The 18,064-nt window shown below is 46.0% G+C and overlaps 1 protein-coding gene across 1 annotated transcript in view; it reads left to right on the top strand.

Moving 5' to 3' along the window:
* Positions 1 to 4,011: 4,011 nt before the first annotated feature.
* Positions 4,012 to 18,064, top strand: part of LOC124743672 — a 57,570-nt gene continuing 43,517 nt past the window's right edge. Inside the window, exon 1 of the mRNA XM_047248849.1 lies at positions 4,012 to 4,108. Within this exon, the coding sequence (XP_047104805.1) occupies positions 4,053 to 4,108 (56 nt within the window). The 5' untranslated portion in view covers positions 4,012 to 4,052. The remainder of the gene's footprint in view (positions 4,109 to 18,064) is intronic.

The following is an 18,064-nucleotide window of genomic DNA, read 5'->3' as shown; positions in this document are numbered from 1 at the left end:
TGTCGCCACCATGAGGAGGAATGGGTGTCGAACGCGATCAAAGGCACTCGTGATATCGACGGATACCAGTGCTGCACGAAGGCGACAAACCGACGCCAGTGCAATGAGGTCACGGCATTCTCCTAGGGCTGTTTGTAAGGTGGCCCCACAACCACGTGCAGTCTGCTCAGGTGAAAGGACCGTAGGTAAGACTGTGCGTATGCGCGCTGCTAAGAGGCGTGCGTAGATTTTATAGTCTGCATTCAGTAGTGTAAGGGGGCGATATGCAGAGACATGAGACCCTCCCTTCGGTTTAGGCACAGGTAGAAGAATGCCAGTGACGAATTCAGGTGGAATTGGGAAGGACGGAGTAAAGAGTTCCTGAATCATTTCCGTCCAGCGGGGAAGCATTAACGTGGTGAACGCCCGGTAAAACTCCACTGGGAGACCATCTGGTCCGGGTGATTTGTTCTTGGCCCCCTTGTTGATCGCATCTGCCACCTCTTCTGCGGTGACTGCAGACATCATGGACGTTGAGTCCGCTACGGTGAGGGTCCGATCAGGGGAAGGACGGAGATCACCAGAAATGGGCGTCGCCATCGGTTCATCATCATAAAATTGGCGATAATGTTCAGCAAAGGCAGACACCACTGCCGCCTGTGCTGTGTGGTGAACACCATCGGAGGTCGTGATGATGTTGGGGACGAAAAGTCGACGTCGACGACTATGGTCGGATGCGGCATGGATTGTGGATGGGGTTGCGTCGTGGAGGTGGTCTTGTCGTCGGGAACGCACCACGACACCATGCAGCCGTGCACGTTGAAGAGAGAGGAGACGAGTTTTAGTACGCAGTCGTTCCCTATGGGTGTCAGGTGATGGAGAGAGTGCATCGAGCTCACGGAGGACGGCGCAGTGAAAATTTGTGGTGTCTCGATGCCATGCTGCTGCTTCCTTGCTACATTGTATGAAGGCCTTTCTGATTGCAGGTTTGGCACATGTGAGCCACCAATGGAACGTGGATGTGTACTGCGGGAGGCGTCTTTCGCAAGACGCCCATGTAGTGGCAATACATTGTCGGCAGTATGGATCATTAAGGAGGGAGGTATTAAGCTTTCAGTAACCTCTGCTGCGCCACACTGACTGAGGTGGCAGAGCCAGGGAGCAAATGACGGCGCAGTGGTCCGAAAATGCAAGGGGCCATCGTTCAGCTTGGGCGACTTCATTGCCAAGGTGGGCAGAGACATAAAACCGGTCCAGTCTGCTCGCAGAATGTGCTGTATAATGGGTAAAACCGGGGGTATTGCCATGAATTTTGTCCCAAACGTCCACTAGATGAAAATCTTCGATTAAGGTGAGCAGCGCCGGGGTGGGCGAATAACCAGGCATTTGGTCCTGCGGATGGAGGACACAGTTGAAATCGCCTCGCATGATAAGGCGATCATAGCGTCCAGAAAACAGGGGCGCCACGTCATGTCCGAAGAAAGTGGACCGCTGCCGACGGTTCGTGGAGCCAGACGGAGCGTAGGTATTGATGACGCGCGTGTCGAAGATGGTAACAGCCATGCCTCTTCCACAGGGAAGGATTGTCGTGTCCTTGAGTGGGATTCCTTCGCGTATATAGAAAGCCACTCCACGCCCTGATTGATCACATGTGGACGTGTATGAGTCGTAGCCGTAGACTGGTGGTAGTGTGGCAACGCGTACTTCCTGAAGAAGGGCGACGTCGACGTCAGAGGCCCGAAGCATGTCACATAGGAGTTGCAGCTTGGGTGCAGTGCCGATCATGTTGATGTTCAGTGTGGCAAACCAGTACGTTTGTTTCAGTGGTGGTGGACCCGCATCTACCATCACCAAGGGAAGTAAGAGGAGGGCACCGACAGGAAGTCCCGTCCCATCAGCTGCAGTGCCTCGCTTTTGATGTTAACAGGCAGCCTCGTCCGGCGGAGGTAACTCATCCGGAGGAGGGGGCGTACCTTCCTCAGTGTCGTCGCCCCATGCTCCTGTGCCGTGGGTCTGTCCAATGTCCATGGGAATTGCGTCGTGGTGAGAGAGATCTGGAGTTGTCGGCGGGGAGACAGGCGTCTCAACCGGCGCACCGTTCGTTACATTGTGCGAGGCGACCTCCATAGTGGTCCCGTCCTGCGAAACGTTCATCGTAAAAGTTGTCCGCCGACCTCTGTGTGGAAATGTCGGCTGGTTGGGTGTCGTCTTCGTCGTCGCGGGTGGCGACGCTTTGACAGCCCGTGGGCGAACGGCGAGGGCGTTTGCGCCTACGTGGCGAGCGTTGTTTGCGCACGTGTTCCTCAGTGTCGGACGACGGCAAGGAGGAGCGTCGACCTGGTTCGAAGGCCTCGGTGGGTACAATGAAATTGTCAAACAGGTGTTGTGAAGAAGTACTGTTCTCCTCAGCGTCCTGTGCGGGAGCCTGTTCGGCGGCAAGGTTGTCAGGTGGGACGTCCGCACCGTCCATAGGTGACTGGGACGGTGGGACGTGCCGATCGGAAGGACCGGGCGACGGACTGGACGAAACTGTAGACGTGGCAAGAGCCGCTGCGTAAGTGACCGGCAGGGGGGTCATCGTGGGTGTGACGGACGCTTCCGACAACGGGAGCTGCGCGACACGTCGTTGAAGGCATTCAGACCGTAGGTGACCTTCTTTCCCGCAACCGGAACAGGTCCGAGGTTGGCCGTCGTACATTATAATGGCACGGCAGCCTCCGATACATAGATAGGAAGGCACGTGTTTCTGCAACTCGATGCGGACCTGTCTAACATCGTTTAAAACTGGATAGGTTTGAAATAGTACCCATCGTTCGGCAACATGTTCCAGAACGTTGCCATAGGGACGGAGCGCCTCGATGACGACGTCTGCAGGTAGTTCGAACAGCAGTTCGAAGATCCTTATCGTCCGTGTGCCGAGACCTGCGTGATCGACGGTTACGGGTCCGACGTTGCCGTCGGAATGACAGAAGCGCAGTCCACGTTTTGCCTCTCGAAGCACCTTGTCGCACGCCGCATCGTTGATCATTTTGACGTAGACGGTACTGGTAACTATGGACAAGTGGATACCAATTAGATCCGTTGGTGGTATTTTAACTTCATCGCGAATAAATCGTTCTACCTCCAGGGCCTTGGGTCGGGCGAAGTCGGAACAAAAGTTGAAACGTAATGTCTTCTTCCGATAGTTGTGCGCCATAGTGGTCTAGAAGGGAAAACGGCACTGACAGCGGCCGAAGTAAACACAAACACACCGTGCGCGCCTCGCCCGCAGCGCTCTGGCGCGTGACCGCCTCGCAGCACTGCCGGCGGCAGACGGTCCACCTGAGCTTTACTTCTGCCAGTACCTCGTCTCCTACCTTCCAAACTTTACAGCAGCTCTCCTGCGAATCTTGCAGAACCAGCACTCCTGAAAGAAAGGATACTGCGGAGACATGGCTTAGCCACAGCCTGGGGGATGTTTCCAGAATGAGATTTTCACTCTGCAGCGGAGTGTGCGCCGATACAAAATTTCCTGGCAGGTTAAAACTGTGAGTTCGAGTCTCGGTCGGGCACACAGTTTTAAGCTGCCACGAAGTTTCATATCAGCGCACACTCCGCTGCAGAGTGAAAATCTCATTCTGGAAGTTGCTTCATGCACGACACGGAGTGCTATTTATCTGACTACTTGAAGAAATTTGCGTACTTGTAATTAAATTATTAAAGTAATTAAACTAATATTTTCGAGCTCCGTTTTATTTTGTAAATGGTTAGGAAGGGCTTGGGATGGTGGCGATCCTGAATTAATGAATTTTTATCATTATTTGTGTGAGAAAAGCAGCTAGAAATGCAAGTAACGCATATGGCTCGACGAGAAACGTCGTAAAGATAGTAATACGTCACAACGTTTTGCAGAACACACTGACGTGCTGATAGCCTACAAGACCTACCAGTATCGGTCCATCGCGGTGGGTGCGATGCTTCGCCTGATAACGAGCTGGATGCTGGGACGCTATCGCCTCGGCTACGAGGGGTGCGACGCCGGCCTGGCTGTTCTCGCCCGCCTCACTGACGCCACGGCCAACAACCAGCTCGCTATGGACTTGGCGTGCTTCGTCGCTGCCGACTGCATAGACTCCTGCTCTGCGTCGGGGTACGTACGCCACTGAAAGCCCCAACCACTAATCTTACTTCTACTACCCTTGTACTCCTCTTACATTTGTTCCTACACTGCCATTCACTTTTCCTATACCTCGAGACAACATTCCATTAGAACTACTGACGGCCTTGGGAGAGCCAGTCATGACAAAACTCTACCATCTGGTGAGCAAGATGTATGAGACAGGCAAAATTCCCTACGACTTCAGTAAGAATATAATAATTTCAATCCCAAAGAAAGCAGGTGTTAACAGATGTGAAAATTACCGAACTATCAGTTTAATAGGTCACAGCTGCAAAATGCTAACGCGAATTCTTTACAGACGAATGGAAAAACTGGTAGAAGTCGACCTCGGGGAAGATCAGTTTGGATTCCGTAGAAATGTTGGAATGCGTGAGGCAATACTGACCTCACGACTTATCTTAGGCAAACCTACGTTTCTAGCATTTGTAGACTTAGAGAAAGCTTTTGACAATGTTGACTGGAATACTCTCATTCAAATTCTGAAGGTGGCAGGGGTAAAATACAAGGAGCGAAAGGCTATTTACAATTTGTACAGAAACCAGATGGCAGTTATAAGGGTCGAGGTGCATAAAAGGGAAGCAGTGGTTGGCAAGGGAGTGAGACAGGGTTTTAGCCCGTCCCCGATGTTATTCAGTCTGTATATTGAGCAAGCAGTAAAGGAAACAAAAGAAAAGTTGGGAGTAGGCATTAAAGTCCACGGAGAAGAAATAAAAACTTTGAGGTTCGCCGATGACATTGTAATTCTATGAGAGACAGCAAAGGACTTGGAAGAGTAGTTGAACAGAATGGACAGTGTCTTGAAAGGAGGGTATAAGATGAACATCAACAAAAGCAAAACGAGGATAATGGAATGTAGTCGAATTAAGTCGGGTGATGCTGAGGGAATTAGATTAGGAACTGAGACATTTAAAGTAGTAAAGGAGTTTTGGTATTTGGGGAGCAAAATAACTGATGATGGTCGAAGTAGAGAGGATATAAAATGTAGACTGGCAATGGCAAGGAAAGCATTTTTGAAGAAGAGAAATTTGTTAACATCGAGTATAGATTTAAGTGTCAGGAAGTCGTTTCTGAAAGTATTTGTATGGAGTGTAGCCATGTATGGAAGTGAAACATGGACGATAAATAGTTTGGACAGGTAGAGAATAGAAGCTTTCGAAATGTGGTGCTACAGAATAATGCTGAAGATTAGATGGGTAGATCACGTTACTAATGAGGAGGTATTGAATACAATAGCGGAGAAGAGGATTTGTGGCACAACTTGACAAGAAGAAGGGACCGGTTGGTAGGGCATCTTCTGAGGCATCAAGAGGTCGCAAATTTAGCATTGGAGGGCAGTGTGGAGGGCAAAAATCGTATAGGGAGACCAGGAGATGAATACATTAAGCAGATTCAGAAGGATGTAGGTTGCAGTAGGTACTGGGAGATGAAGAAGCTTGCACAGGATAGAGTAGCATGGAGAGCTGCATCAAACCAGTCTCAGGACTGAAGACCACAACAACAACAACAACAACATACCTCGAGACTAATATCTGTCATCAAACAGACACCCTAGGCGAGAGCATGCCAAAATCTTGTAGAACTGTCTCTAGAAAGTCTGTACGTGTTTGCTGCCGGATCCCAAAATCAACTTGACTCGATATTTCGGCGATCCAACTGTTCGCCATCTTCAGGAGAATGCTGCTTCTGCTGATGAGTCCCGCTGAGAACTGACGCCAGGCTGCAAATCGGCGTCCTGTATAGGCCACCGTTCAGTACACGGCGCATGCGCCGCCCGTCACCGTTTCTGCCTTCCAAAACAGGGGGAGGTGGCGCCGCCCTTGGTGGAACACTGCTGGCAGCGATATATCGCACTCAGGGTCGCACCGAAGAAGGTTCAATTTCGATGCGAGACAATAGGATTCCACGTCTTGCTAAGAGGCAACCCATTGTCTCTTTTGATTAAGGAGGGAGGACGTCAAACGGACCGACTTCGAGAAGGAGAGTCAACACAGGACATTTTAATTTGCACTGTCTATACTTATACAAATAAATTCATAAAACTATGTCAGCATGACCAGGAAGGATTCAGAATTCATACTCATAGCAGTGAAAGTTGAAAAACACGAAAAAATGTTTTTTAAATGTGTAACTTCATACTTTTTTTCACTTACTGTTGGCTGCATTTCTTGCTATAGGTACACTTTTATTCATAAGTAAGGGAGATTCTTCGATGAATTTTGCACAGCTTGAAACTCTTGAATTTAGGGAAAAATGAATGGGCTGTTACATTTTAAACTTAGTGTTTAGAGAAAACTCGAATTTTATACTTAATTATCTCAATTTTTACCACAGTTTTCAACAGATTTGGGAAATTCTAGAGTTTCATACACCTGTAAGTATGGTTTGTATTATGTGCAAAATTCATCGAAGAATCTCTCTTACTTACGAAGGAAAGTTTACCTACAGCAACAAATGCAGCCAATACCAAGTGAAAAAATGATGAAATTTCACATGTAAAAAAAATTTGTTTTGTTATGTTTGGAACTCCTCTGCTGTGAGTGTGAAACCTGAATCCTTCCTGGTCATCCTAACAAAGTTTTATGAATTTATTTGTAAACGTATAGACAGTGTATATTAAAATGTCCTGTGGAGCCTCTCCTGCTCCAAGTCGGCCCGTTTGACGTCCTACCCCCTTAAATTATCCGACAACCTAATTTCAATCGCCTCTTTATAGACACTGTTCCAAAAACCGGAAATGTTGGCAACAACGACAGTTTCATCAAATTTCACTCTGTGTCCCTCATTTAGGCAGTGTTCTGCTACTACCGATTTTACTGCCTCCAATGACGGCGATGTTCCACACACCTGTCATGCACTGTGTGAGTCGAACGGCCAATGTAAGCCTTCCCACATTGACACGGAATTTTTTACACACCAGGTTTCCTAAGCCCCAAATCATCTTTCACATGAAACCTCCCCTTAGAAAAATTTATGAATGATTGTGATGATAAACCCCTTACATTATTTGATTTTCAAACAGCTGAGCAGAAGTAAACGTACTCAGACATTTCACTCTTTACTTATTCTGATCAACACTAAAATGACACACAATATTTTTAGCGCAACGCAATCTGACTTTCAATAATACCTACAAAAGAATTGCCCTTACTAACAATAACCTATACCTTTCATGAATCACTTACCTCACAAAAATCTTCGTTACCCGAACTACTGCAATACAGCGAGCACCAATACTGCCAGCTAAATAAAACAAAGAAAGTCACTAACTACTGATAGGCATAGTTGGCAAATGAAAGATTTTGATAGAGAACAAACAATGTTGTTGTTGTTGTTTTTGTTGTGGTCTTCAGTCCTGAGACTGGTTTGATGCAGCTCTCCATGCTACTCTATCCTGTGCAAGCTTCTTCATCTTCCAGTACCTACTGCAACCTACATCCTTCTGTATCTGTTTAGTGTATTCATCTCTTGGTCTCCCTCTACGATGTTTACCCTCTACGCTGCCCTCCAATACTAAATTGGTGATTCCCTGATGCCTCAGAACATGTCCTACCAACCGATTCCTTTTTCTGGTCAAGTTGTGCCACAAACTTCTCTTCTCCCCAATCCTATTCAATAGTTCCTCATTAGTTATGTGATTTACCCATCTAGTCTTCAGCATTCTTCTGTAGCACCACATTTCGAAAGCTTCTATTCTCTTCTTGTCCAAACTATTTATCGTCCATGTTTCACTTCCATACATGGCTACACTCCATGCAAATACTTTCAGAAATGACTTCCTGACACTTAAATCTATACTCGATGTTAGCAAATTTCTCTTCTTCAGAAACGCTTTCCTTGCCATTGCCAGTCTACATTTTATATCCTCTCTACTTCGACCATCATCCATTATTTTGCACCCCAAATAGCAAAACTCCTTTACTACTTTAAGAGTCTCATTTCCTAATCTAATTACGTCAGCATCACCCGATTTAATTACACTACAGTCCATGATCCTCGTTTTGCTTTTGTTGATGTTCATCAAGACACTGTCCATTCCGTTCAACTGCTCTTCCAAGTCCTTTGCTGTCTCTGACAGAATTACAATGTCATCGGCGAACCTCAAAGTTTTTATTTCTTCTCCATGGATTTTAATACCTACTCCGAACATTTCTTTTGTTTCCTTTACTGCTTGCTCAGTATACAGATTGAATAACATCGGGGAGAGGCTACAACCCTGTCTCACTCCTTTCCCAGCCATTGCTTCCCTTTCATGTCCCTCGACTCTTATAACTGCCATCTGGTTTCTGTACAAATTGTAAATAGCCTTTCGCTCCCTGTATTTTACCCTGCCACCTTTAGAATTTGAAAGAGAGTATTCCAATCAACATTGTCAAAAGCTTTCTCTAAGTCTACAAATGCTAGAAACGTAGGTTTGCCTTTCCTTAATCTTTCTTTTAAGATAAGTCGTAAGGTCAGTATTGCCTCACGTGTTCCAGTGCTTCTACGGAATCCAAACTGATCTTCCCTGAGGTCGGCTTCTACTAGTTTTTCCATTCGTCTGTAAAGAATTCGTGTTAGTATTTTGCAGCTGTGGCTTATTAAACTGATTGTTCGGTAATTTTCACATCTGTCAACACCTTCTTTCTTTGGGATTGGAATTATTATATTCTTCTTGAAGTCTCAGGGTATTTGGCCTGTTTCATACATCTTACTCACCAGATGGTAGAGTTTTGTCAGGACTGGCTCTCCCAAGGCCGTCAGTAGTTCCAATGGAATGTTGTCTACTCCGGGGGCCTTGTTTTCTCAGGTCTTTCAGTGCTCTGTCAAACTCTTCACGCAGTATCGCATCTCCCATTTCATCTTCATCTACACCCTTTTCCATTTCCATAATATTGTCCTCAAGTACATCGTCCTTGTATAGACCCTCTATATACTCCTTCCACCTTTCTGCTTTCCCTTCTTTGCTTAGAACTGGGTTTCCATCTGAGCTCTTGATGTTCATACAAGTGGTTCTCTTATCTCCAAAGGTCTCTTTAATTTTCCTGTAGGCAGTATCTATCTTACCCCTAGTGAGATAAGCCTCTACATCCTTACATTTGTCCTCTAGCCATCCATGCTTAGCTATTTTGCACTTCCTGTCGATCTCATTTTTGAGACGTTTGTATTCCTTTTTGCCTGCTTCATTTACTGCATTTTTATATTTTTTCCTTTCATCAATTAAATTCAATATTTCTTCTGTACCCAAGGATTTCTACCAGCCCTCGTCTTTTTACCTACTTGATCCTCTGCTGCCTTCACTACTTCATCTCTCAAAGCTACCCATTCTTCTTCTACTGTATTTCTTTCCCCCATTCCTGTCAATTGCTCCCTTATGCTCTCCCTGAATCTCTGTACAATCTCTGGTTCTTTTAGTTTATCCACGTCCCATCTCCTTAAATTCCCACCATTTTGCAGTGTCTTCAGTTTTAATCTACAGGTCATAACCAATAGATTGTGGTCAGAGTCCACATCTCCCCCTGGAAATGTCTTAAAATTTAAAACCTTGTTCCTAAATCTCTGTCTTACCATTATATAATCTATCTGATACCTTTCAGTATCTCCAGTGTTCTTCCACGTGTACAACCTTCTTTCGTGATTCTTAAACCAAGTGTTAGCTATGATTATGTTGTGCTCTGTGCAAAATTCTACGAGGCGGCTTCCTCTTTCATTTCTTAGCCCCAATCCATATTCACCTACATGTATTTACCTTGTATTCACCTTAATAGTGTCATAATATATATATCAGTTCATGACATCCAGTCTTACAAATTTACTGTCTCTGATCGTCTGCTCTCAAAATACCAGCAACAGACTGCACACAGCACAGCCAGTGATTTTCATACAGAGCGCTACGTGGCGTTACCAATATAAAAACCTAAACAGCCTACTGACACCTAAACAGCCTACTTACACACAGAGCCGAGTAATGCCCTAATCTTAGAAGCTGGACGGAACACACTCTAATGTGTGTGCTTAAATGAGGGACACAGTATGAAATTTGATGAAACTGTCGTAGTTGTCAACATTTCCAGTTTTGGGAACAGTGTCTATAAAGAGGCGATTAAAAATAAGGTTGGCGGATAATTTAATCAACAGTGACAATGAGTTCCCTCTTAGCAAGACGTGGAATCCTGTATTGTCTCGCATCGAAATTGAACCTTCTTCGTTGCAGCTCTGAGTGCGATATATCGCTGCCAGCAGTGTTCCACCAAGGGCGGCGCCACCTCCCTGTCTTTGAGGGCAGCGGGACTCATCAGCAGAAGCAGCATTCTCCTGAAGATGGCGACCAGTTGAACCGCCGAAATATCGAGTCAAGTTGATTTTGGGATCCGGCAGCAAACCCCAAGAGACTTTCAAGACTTATTACGCCGGGAAAGCCTACGTAATCAGAACTGACTCTAGCCGTGACGATGTCATCAATTCGAGCGAGGAAGAGCATGCAACAGGTTTCAGATACGTCACAGCCAGCTGAGGCCGTTGCCTGATGTTTTGAACCCTTAGAGGCACCGAACTGCAGGGGCGTTGAGTGGTATGTTTCAGCCGCTTTTCCAATTACTCCCAGAGATCGTCGATGGCAGTAGATCAGGTGATACTGTATGCCAGTCGAGATGAGATAGTGTACTTGAGTGTTTGTCAAACCAGCAACGTACTCCGCATTTCTCATCTTGCAAAATGGGACGCCATATCTCCCACGGGAAAGTGCTTGAGAAGCAATAATTGTGACCTGGTAGTCGAGGGAGGGCAGGATTCTTTTACGATTGTGGACGGGGATATAATCAGTCATTATTGGTTGCCCTTTACAGTTACACTCAATTTATTTTAAGTCAGCAATTCCCGGGTCAACAATAAATAAAAAAAATTCCACGCGCTATTAATGAAGAAATAAACAACAGTGTAAATAATAGTGTTTTCAGTGAGTTACAATTTATCAAATCACCATTAAATACAGATACAACAGATGATTTAAAAGCAAGCCCCTGTGATCTGCACAGAAGGCCTTACTTGCCAGGAATGGCAATAAATTAAGAATTGTTTAAAACTCGCTGCAACTTGCAAATTACAGGTATTGAAATATTAAAGGCGAGTCGCCACAAAAACAGCAGACGGCATCAGACGCCAAGAATGGCAGTAAATAAGTTTTTAAAGGCTTACTGCGTAAATACAAACACCAAATTAGAATTTTAAAGCAAATAACCACAATCACGGCTGAATGCCTTACACGCCAGGAACGGCAATAATACAAAAAAATTGAAACCTGCTGTAAAACAGCAAATAGCAAAAGTTAATTAAAAAAAACAAGCAACTGATCCCGACGGTGCTCCAGGAATCAACCTCTGAGGAGGTCCGGCAACAAACACTTTCGCGAGCGATAAGATAGCCAGACAAGAGTTGCATACACTTTACAAGATGGTAACTCAGACTGTTGGCAGTCTAACGAATGACTAAAGATAATCTTGCTGAAGCTACCTGACGTCCGATAAATCAAATCCAATGATGGAACAATACGCAAAAGCCGGAACCGGTGGTGTGCACTACGACGAAATAGCGTGTTTAGAGCGCCCAGAAGGAGAAAGGAATCACTACCACCAGTGTAGAAGAATCGCCAACCGGCCTACAATCAAGAAAGCTGTCATAGCTACACGCCTTACCGGACAGCAGCGGCAAGGCGAGGAAACGTACACTGCCGTTACATACACTAAGCCCCAGGGCAGGTAACTAGGGCGTTAGAGGCCACCACACAAGAAAAATTGCCGTTGGTTGAACTTAACAAATTGTAAGAGTAAATAGTAATAAGAAGTCGAGGAAAGTTGATCAGATCCGCCTTCCCAAAGCACTCCACTCGCTGCTCCTCGTCTCGCCGACGCTAAGAGCAGCAACACGAATCCAAGTCTCTGGAGAATCGCGAGATGTCACAATGGTGGAGATTTCTCTACTTGGAATGAAATTCACTCATCTTAAAGCTTGCTGGATCCGGTTTACGACGAAGTCGTGCACTCTGGCGACCACAACCCTTCCATCCGGCAGTCTACATCTACATCTACATTTATGCTCCGCAAGCCACCCAACGGTGTGTGGCCACTGTCATTACCTCCCTTTCCTGTTCCAGTCGCGTATGGTTCGCGGGAAGAACGACTCCCGGAAAGCCTCCGTGCGCGCTCGAATCTCTCTAATTTTACATTCGTGATCTCCTCGGCAGGTATAAGTAGGGGGAAGCAATATATTCGATACCTCATCCAGAAACGGACCCTCTCGAAACCTGGACCGCGATGCAGAGCGTCTCTCTTGCAGAGTCTGCCACTTGAGTTTGCTAAACATCTCCTAACGCTATCACGCTCACCAAATAACTCTGTGACGAAACGCGCCGCTCTTCTTTGGATCTTGTCTATCTCCTCTGTCAACCCGACCTGGTACGGATCCCAGACTGATGAGCAATACTCAAGTATAGGTCAAACGAGTGTTTTGTAAGCCACCTCCTTTGTTGATGGACTACATTTTCTAAGAACTCTCCCAATGAATCTTAACCTGGCACCCGCCTTACCAACAATTAATTTTATATGATCATTCCACTTCCAAATCGTTCCGCACGCATACTCCCAGATATTTTACAGAAGTTACTGCTATCAGTGTTTGTTCCGCTATCATATAATCATAAAATAAAGGATCCTTCTTTCTATGTATTCGCAATACATTACATTTGTCTATGTTAAGGGTCAGTTGCCACTCCCTGCACCAAGTGCCTATCCGCTGCAGATCTTCCTGCATTTCGCTGCAATTTTCTAACGCTGCAACTTGTCTGTATACTACAGCATCATCCGCGAAAAGCCGCATGGAACTTCCGACACTATCTACTAGGTCATTTATATATATTGTGAAATGTCCATGCGTGCCGCCAGCGGCCCCAGCGTGTTCTGGCACTGCTCGGACCTGGCTCCTCCTGAGTCCCCAACCGAACTCGCCCACTCACACGACCCGGGAAAACAACGACGTCGCCCCAAAGATAGGGCTCAATAATAAAACGGAAGTAATCAAGAACAGGTGTTTATTCGGAAAACAGTAGAGAAATTTAATAACAAAGGAAAAATTCTCTTCAACAAAAAACTATTACAACCTCTGATACAGGCCTGGAACATTGCATAAACGTAGAGAGACATGAAGACTGTGCCACTGATAGTCGCTGAAGACAGAGCTGAGCGTTCGGCATTGTCGGCCGACAGGTACGTCTCGCCGTGTCGATGCAAAGTCGTTGGTCCCACTGTGACGGCTTCCGACCGGGCTCTGACTGATGGGCTGCTAAGAACCGGCGCAGTAACTGGCCCAGAGCTCCGGTGCAGCCGACTGCCGACTTGTTGGCTTGCGCCGGGCTGTATACCCGGGACACGGAAGATCCAGTTCCGCACACGTCACATGGCCGAGGAAATAGGTCCCTGGCTCGGAGGACCTCTGGCGACGATTTTCTTGCCGCCTGTCGTCCTTGTTCGACGCTGGCCGGGGAGGCTACGCCTTGCACGTATGCAACCCCGTAATGCTTCAGTGTCTAAGGGGTTGTCGGTCTCTTTAGGCGAACGTAGGGTACATGGCAGCATATTCGTCATTAACATGTAGGAGGTAGAACGCCTTCCGTAGAATGTGTAAGTATCGTGAAGCGCACTTTGAATGTATCCCGATGGCTGAAAGAGCCACGCGCACTTTTAATAAGAAAATGCTATCAGACATTGAAATCAGCGTAAAAGATTTAGTCGCCACCAACGCTAGCCATACAACAAATAAGAGGTTGCGGCTTCCGCCACCAGCCCAACACCGGTAATTTTACCACACAAGGCTGGGGGGGGGGGGGGGGGAGGGCGGCAAACGTCTTTGCCTACCTGAAAACTACAGGGGTTGGCCACTTTGTACGACTACCGCTGATTCTCTGCAGCAGACTAAACTACCGTATAGTAAGATGAAACACTCCTACGTTCATTCACTCGCGCGCATGTCATAGAGCTCTGTATCAGTGAGGAGGGAAGAACTATACTGACGTGAGGTCTGGAGCATGACAAGGAATGAGAATTCAGAAAGCGGACGTAATTAGTTTGATACTTAACTTTACTCCATTAATGATGAACGTCGCTCTTGACGGTACATGATTCACAATATTATCTGTTCAGATTATAGTAACTGAATATGGCGCCTTGCTAGGTCGTAGCAAATGACGTAGCTGAAGGCTATGCTAAACTGTCGTCTCTGTAAATGAGAGCGTCTGTATACAGTGAACCATCGCTAGCAAAGTCGGTTGTACAACTGGGGCGAGTGCTGGGGAATCTCTCTAGACTAGACCTGCCGTGTGGCGGCGCTCGGTCTGCAATCACTGATAGTGGCGACACGCGGGTCCGTCGTACACTAACGGACCGCGGCCGATTTAAAGGCTACCACCTAGCAAGTGTGGTGTCTGGCGGTGACACCACGCTGATTACGTAAGTAAATCTGGGTTGTCCTTTTCCGAATAATAGAAGTCTTTGCGTAATCGAAAACTAGTCTCCTTCTGACAACGATCAGGAGCCGACCAGATGACGGACGTCTTCGGCAGCTTTCGTGTTTCCTGTGTCAAAGCTGTGCCAAACTGGGAACACGACATTCTAGTATGAAAGACAATATATATATATATATATATATATATATATATATATATATATATATATATATATATATATATATATCAGACTAAAATTGAAAAAAATTGAAGTATATTTAACTTATTTTTTTTCTTTTATCACACTAGAAGCGTTAGTTACATCTGAGACACGTCATGGTGACTTGACGTCAGTGAAGCCTGCCTTTAGGGTGACTAAGGCCTGTTATCAACACCTCACTGAGTTTAAACGAGGTTGTTTAATAGGTATATGAGAAGCTGGATGTTCCTTCCGGATTTTGCAGAAAGACTTGGCAGGAACGTAGCCACTGTACATGGCTGCTGGCAGCTGTGATCACGAGAATGTACGGTAGCAAGAGGACCGGACTCGAGAAGGGAACGTGGCACTACCGAGAGGGAAGACCATCGTGTTGGGTGTGTGGCTCTGGCGCATCGTACTGCATCTGGGGCGACAATCTCAGCAGCCCTTGTCATGACAGTGACACAACCTACACTTACAGATTAGTTACTTCAAGGGCAGCTCACAGCCAGGTGCTCCGTATCGTACATTCCACTGACCCAAAAATACCGTCATTTGCGGCTTAAGTGGTGTCAGACAGAGCCCCACTTTCCTGTGCAAGTCTTATACAAATGAAACGCGGCAGGTTCCCTGGAGGTCGCCCGTTAACGACTGTTAATCATCAAAGATAACTATACAGCATTACCCACTTCTTTATATGATTAGTGGGTCCTAATTTGTAAGTTTGTCAGATATTAGTTGCAGCTAATTACAATTTAGTTGATTGTGAGCTACAGATATACTCTAATTACAATGGGCAGCTAATTCTTACAAGTATTGGTATTTAATTTCTAAGATCTTAACTAACTCTATTGCCTGCAGCGACACAGTTGTGTCATATATATATATATATATATATATATATATATATATATATATATATATATATATATATATATATATATATATATATATATGGTGAGTTGACGTTAGTGAATCCTGCCTTTAGGGTGACAAAGGTACCGTTATCAACACCTCACTGAGTTTGAACGAGGTATATATATACAGGGTGAGTCACCTAGTTTTGCTAGCACATCTGAACATATAAACAAATACGTAATCAGTGCCGTTTGTTGCATTGTAAAATGTTAATTACATCCGGAGATATTGGAACCTAAAGTTGACGCTTGAGTACCACTCCTCCGCTGTTCGATCGTGTGTGTCGGAGAGCACCGGATTACGTAGGGATCCAAAGGGAACGCTGATGGACCTTAAGTACAGAAGAGACTGGAACAGCACAATACGTCCACATGCTAACACATTTTTATTGGTCTTTTTCACTGACGCACATGTACATTGCCATGAGGGAGGTACACGTACACACGTGGTTTCCGTTTTCAATTACGGAGTGGAATAGTGTGTGTCCCCACATGTCAGGCCAATAAATGTTCAATGTGGTGGCCATCATTTGCTGCACACAATTGCAATCTCCTTTGACGTACCCCACAGAAAGACGTCCAGAGGTGTAAGATCAGGAGAACGGGCTGGGCAATTTATGCATCCTCCACGTCCTATGAAACGCCCGCCGAACATCCTGTCAAGGGTCAGCCTAGTGTTAATTGCGGAATGTGCAGGTGCACCATCATGCTGATACCACATACGTCGACGCGTTTCCAGTGGGACATTTTCGAGCAACGTTGGCAGGTCATTCTGTAGAAACGCGATGTATGTTGCAGCTGTTTGGGCCCCTGTAATGAAGTGAGCACCAATGAGGTGGTCGCCAATGATTCCGCACCATACATTTACAGTCCACGGTCGCTGTCGCTCTACCTGTCTGAGCCAGCGAGTATTGTCCACGGACCAGTAATGCATGATACGTAGATTCACTGCCCCGTGGTTTGTGAAACCCGCTTCATCGGTAAACAGGTAGAACTGCACCGCATTCTCTGTTAATGCCCATTGAAAGAATTGCACTCGATGATTAAAGTCATCACCATGTAATTGCTGATGTAGCGACACATGAAACGGGTGAAAGCGGTGACGATGCAGTATGCGCATGACACTACTTTGACTCAGTCCACCGGCTCTCGCAATGTCCCGTGTACTCATGTGTGGGTTCATGGCAACAGCAGCTAACACACCAACTGCACCCGCTTCTCCTGTGACGGGCCTGTTACAGACCCGTTTGCGTGCTACGGCCATACCTGTTGCATACAGTTGGCGGTAGATGTTTTGCAATGTGCGGCACGTTGGATGCTCTCTGTCCGGGTACCGTTCTGCATACACCCTGCAGGCTTCAGCTGCATTTCGTCGACACTCGCCATAGATGAGTATCATCTCCGCCTTTTCAGAGTTCGAATACACCATGGTCACAGTTCCTACAACACTGCACTATCACAGACGTCTGGTAACACGGTGTACTACAGTTGGTGTGCGTGCGGAGACGAATGCAGAATAACAATAGCAGCAAGCGCTACATGCGGACACTGCGACAGCTAGACGAAACCACAACAGTGCACTACAGCCACACTCGTAAACACGCTCGTCATCGTAAAGATGTCCCAGCAGATGCTGCTCGCCGACCGTGGCCCGTGTTTGTTACAACACGCAACTGAACGTCGGAGGTTTCAAGCGTCAACTTTAGGCTACAATACCTCCGGATGTAATTAACATTTTACAATGCAACAAACGGCACTAATTACGTATTTGCTTATATGTTCAGATGTGCTAAAAAAACTAACGGGGTTCCATTTAAAAAACGTAGGTTTGTGTTAAAAAACATACTTCCGTGCATTTTTGTATTAACCAATTACACTAGCCCCTCTCCTCACGTTCGGTCTGTGGAATTGGTTCGTCAGTATTTGATGTGGTTTGCGAAATATATCCAGCGGTAACGTTAGGTGACTCACCCCGTATATATATATATATATATATATATATATATATATATATATATATATATATATACATATACACACCTATTTTATTGCCTGCCCCATCGAGCTAAGCCCGATGGGCATGCCCCTGACACTGGGCAGGCCAGGATGCTATTCGCTGCAGGTTCCTAATACTAATTTCCTAATCTAATTCCTACTAACTAGTTCTAACCTAAGTCAATTCCGGTGATATTATTCCCCACTCCCCCTAGTCCCGCACGTGGCGGATCCCGGACTACTAAGGTCGGCCTATACACTCTCATGCGGTAGAGGAGTAGGGCGCGTGTTTGGTGTTAGAATATCTCCAGTTTTACTTTAATTTATGTTAATTTATTTCTCTCAGG

Source organism: Schistocerca piceifrons, unplaced genomic scaffold, assembly GCF_021461385.2.
Source record: "Schistocerca piceifrons isolate TAMUIC-IGC-003096 unplaced genomic scaffold, iqSchPice1.1 HiC_scaffold_2508, whole genome shotgun sequence".
In the NCBI taxonomy this organism is placed as follows: Eukaryota; Metazoa; Arthropoda; class Insecta; order Orthoptera; family Acrididae; genus Schistocerca; species Schistocerca piceifrons.
This window is presented reverse-complemented; position numbering and strand designations above follow the sequence as displayed.